The sequence below is a fragment of the Gymnoscopelus microlampas genome (assembly GCF_963454915.1).
Source record: "Gymnoscopelus microlampas genome assembly, chromosome: 9".
Classification (NCBI taxonomy): Eukaryota; Metazoa; Chordata; class Actinopteri; order Myctophiformes; family Myctophidae; genus Gymnoscopelus; species Gymnoscopelus microlampas.
The window spans coordinates 57,004,832-57,008,807 of record NC_139946.1 but is presented as its reverse complement, the minus strand read 5'-3'; the positions used below and the strand labels follow the sequence as shown (position 1 = coordinate 57,008,807).

Sequence of the window (3,976 nt, the reverse complement as noted above, 5' to 3'; positions counted from 1 at the left end):
ATCCAAAGTGATCCCATATTGGGGCTGTTGTTGTTTTACTTTTTGAGACCAGGTCTTCAGCTGTTATTTGGCTCGCTGCCATTCTCTCGAGTAGGATACTAGTACTGCTGCAGAGCGTGGCCGCTTCCCAGCTGATTTCTGCTGCTTAGTGCTTCCATAATCAATAATCACGTGACACGTTTTCACATGCATGTACCAGAGCCTTCATTTTTTTGGAGAGTTAAGTCAATGAGGGAGCAAAAACAGCGCTGGTCATACACGTAAACACTTTCACATAAGCGCAACGCACATGTCACGTGACATGTGGTTTGGCTGACGAACCGTCAAGATTTTATAAAACCGTATTAAGCCGTTAAACAGTTAAACCGCACAACCTTACTATATTAGTAGCTTAATGACTAGTATTAACATTCTATTGTCTTTTTTTTATGTCCAATGTATTTGTATTTAAGTTCATAAAGTTAACATAAGTATAACTAAATGCATTTTGAAATTAAATAAAAATGTTACTTTTCAGGATTCCAATTCAAAAACAGCAAAAATAGCAAACCTACAAGCTGAAAACTGCACTGCTATTTTTGCCACTTTTGTGTGACATAGAATGGTGAAGTAGAGCATCAATTACGAAAAAAGTTAAAATACGGAGATAAGAGGTTTCTGCATGTATATATAATGTATATGTAACGTGTTCCTCTGCAGTGAATGTGGAATATATAGAGGCCCTCTATACATCATCAAAGTTGCATCACCCTGCTCTAGCGTAATCACTGTAAACATGATTTTTTTAAAAGGACCCATATATGCGTTCTTGGCAGGCAATGTGTTAAACAGGGCTGGTGTAGCTGAACGGGAAGAGAGGAATATGAAGCCGACTGACCACATTCTAACTCACGTTTGAAATCTGCCATTGTATGCAACATAATGAAGAGTTGGACTACAATATCCACAATCCCTCAGCAATCTGTGCAGCTGTTTCCAATGCTCATTTATTAATTGCATGGGCCTTTCTTTAAAATGAAGTCTATTCTGTTGCTATGGCTTATTGTGCATATTGCTCACTGCATATATTGCATATTGCGTTGCCCCCCGGTATTGCTGTTTGCAGCTATATTTTAGAAAAAAGAAAATGGTTCTGATTTATTTGATTTGAACATGAATAACATAAACATACATAATATACTACTGCCCTCCTAGGGAAGCTGATATATTGTGAGGTAAGAAACCCGGGAGAACGGCCGGATGACGTTGTTTTCGCGGGAAAGACGCCCACTTCACTTTCAATAGATAATATGTTTATAAAAGGCTTTCGGGGTTGAAATTCATGGAATGGGTGATGTGAAACATTTGCCACTCAAAAAAGATATAGCCTACAATTTAACTTTAGTTTTAAAACTAGGGTAAAGCAGCAGTCGGATGGTTAATATGTGTTGTTACCTAGTATTACTTTAAGTAAAAGTATCAATACTGCACTGTAGAAATACTCTGTTTATAGTAATTTATAGTAATGATTACTATCACAGTGAAGCTGTCTCTGTAACACCATTCCTGACCTCTCTGGATCCAGTCCACAGCTTTTAAGAGTGTTCATGAAGGAAATGGTTCTCAAACATATTAATGTCAGGGACCCCCATAACTCTGAGAGAGTGCAAATGGAGCTAAATCCATTTGCACACTCTCTGTGTTACAGACCGATTAGGGTCCATTTGGTACATATAAATGATTTAGCTGGGGACCCCCTGGAACCCCCTCAGGGGTCCCTGGACCCTTTACGGTGTAGCTACTCATGGTGTACAGCTGTCTGTTTGGCAGGCATTGATCTAGTCAAGCCTAGATGTAATAAATGCATGAATAACTTAAATATTACATTAAATAATACACAAATAGATGAAACAGAATGCTGACCTTGCATTTTAATAATGTAAACATAGATGTTGTTATAAGTGGAACATAATGCTCACTGTGAATAATGAATAATAATTAACTGTCAGTTTGCAACACAGAGCAGCTTGTGGTTGAACATCAGTTAGACAGACAGGAAGTCACACAGACACCACACGTCTCAAACAGGAAGTCACACACAGCTATAATCTGCCCTCCAACGTTCAGTTGTTTTGTGGTCGACGTCTTTTGAAGACACTGACTGGAGGACATGGGCAATGTTTTTATTATTTAGATTATACTACCCTATAACCCCCCCACGGCAACAAATACACACACACACACACACACTGTTCTTACTGTGAAAGTAAGATCAAAGTGACAGTATTATATGATGGTATATGACTACCTCAAAACAGTGTTGACATAAGACCCTCTGGGAGCTTTTAATATTATATTATGTATCATTCATCCTTGGCTGTTATCTTCCTTCTCTCTGTGGTTCAGAATGAACTCTGTATGTTCAGGTCACGTGACGTGAGTCTGACACTCAGCATTTACAAGAAATGGCTCCACATGTAAACCATGACTCCCCCCCCCCCCCACACACACACACACACACACACACACACACACACACACACACACACACACACACACACACACACACGGTGGCATCATTTTCTGCATGTGCTCATTTCAGCAGCTCTGGTATAAAGACATACCGTAGGCTCTATTCTATATTCACAGGGTTAACAAAGTACAAAGTGAGCCTTCATTTGTTTATCTTTTTATCTGTCCAACTTGTAAAACAGTAGCTGTATTGGGCTCTTGTACAAAACATATTTCCCACGCCTGCTGGTAAAAGTTTTTATAATGTAAAAGGTAGTTTGTCTGTACTGTATTCATAAGATATAATTCATGTGGAATAAATTGCATAAAACCTCTTCTTCTAAGCACCTCCAACCACTTAGCAGATCTACAAGCAGATCTACAAGCTCAGCGCTATGAGCTTTAACTCAAATCTTTGCTTCTGGGGGGGGACAAAATATTTTGAGATGGGGGTCCGTAGCAAAATACATATAATTTTGGTTGGTCCTTGACATGAAAAAGCTTAAGCACCACTGATATAGAAACATACGTTTTTATATTTTTTAATGTTAGGATTTAGACATTTGTAGAATCCGAATGGGCATCGGGTATTAATGGGTTAAATGCAGAGATAATTGTCTGTTAAGAGGATTATAAACCCAAGAAAACACTATTAGAGGCTTGTTTCCATTAAGGTCCTTTAAACAATCAAACAATCATCATCATCAGGTGTTGTATCTGCAGCTGAAAGCAGGATTGTAATCACAGACAGAAAGACATCCTGTCTGTGGTTCATTCACTGTGACTCCACATGGAAGTGATTTGACATCTGATCTGTATATTAGACTACACTTTATCCTCCATGAATCATAACAACAACTTTACCTTTTACTTTAAATACTTTATGATGAAGATCAGCTGAAAGAAGCATTGTAATCATTCATACATATGGATACATGGACTCTACAACAACTTTAATATCATCATATTTAACATAGTTTATGAGGAGAAAGAGAGACTGAACAACATCTTCCACACAGCTGTCTCCTCATCATGACGTCATCATGACGTCATCACCATACTGTGAGTATCCTCCTACATCAGAGACTTGTTTTATTTGCTGTCAGATGAACATAATCAACATGATCAGAGATTCAGAAAAATAATGCATAATATAATAACAATACGTTTTATCTGCTGCTCTGAATAAAGACCAACAAATCACCTGAGGAAGGCCCACACGTTGTGTTTACACATTAAACTGTGTTTTATTTATAATTATAACATAATGATCATGTTTGTCCTCCTGCAGCAGAGACCAAGGTGATGTTATCAGCCTGCTATGTAGAGTCTGTCCACATGAGGGCGACACAGAGACTCCTGAATCTATGATCATGTTGATTATGTTCATCTGACAGCAATAAAATAAGTGTTTTGTGCTACATGGTTATGTGTTGTTTAGGGTTATATGGTTATGTGTTGTTTAGTGTTATATGGTTATGTGTTG

At 38.0% G+C, this 3,976-nt stretch overlaps 2 protein-coding genes across 4 annotated transcripts in view; one reads left to right on the top strand and one right to left on the bottom strand.

The window, feature by feature from the left end:
* LOC311051682 (uncharacterized protein) overlaps positions 1–3,861 on the top strand; it is a gene marked incomplete at both ends in the record, with an annotated part of 25,288 nt that extends 21,427 nt beyond the window's left edge. The window contains one exon of the mRNA XM_084066265.1: positions 3,782–3,861. Within this exon, the coding sequence (XP_083922391.1) occupies positions 3,782–3,861 (80 nt within the window). The remainder of the gene's footprint in view (positions 1–3,781) is intronic.
* Positions 1–3,976, bottom strand: part of tmem259 (transmembrane protein 259) — a 298,209-nt gene that overhangs the window by 183,557 nt on the left and 110,676 nt on the right. The gene's annotated exons all lie outside the window — the stretch shown is intronic.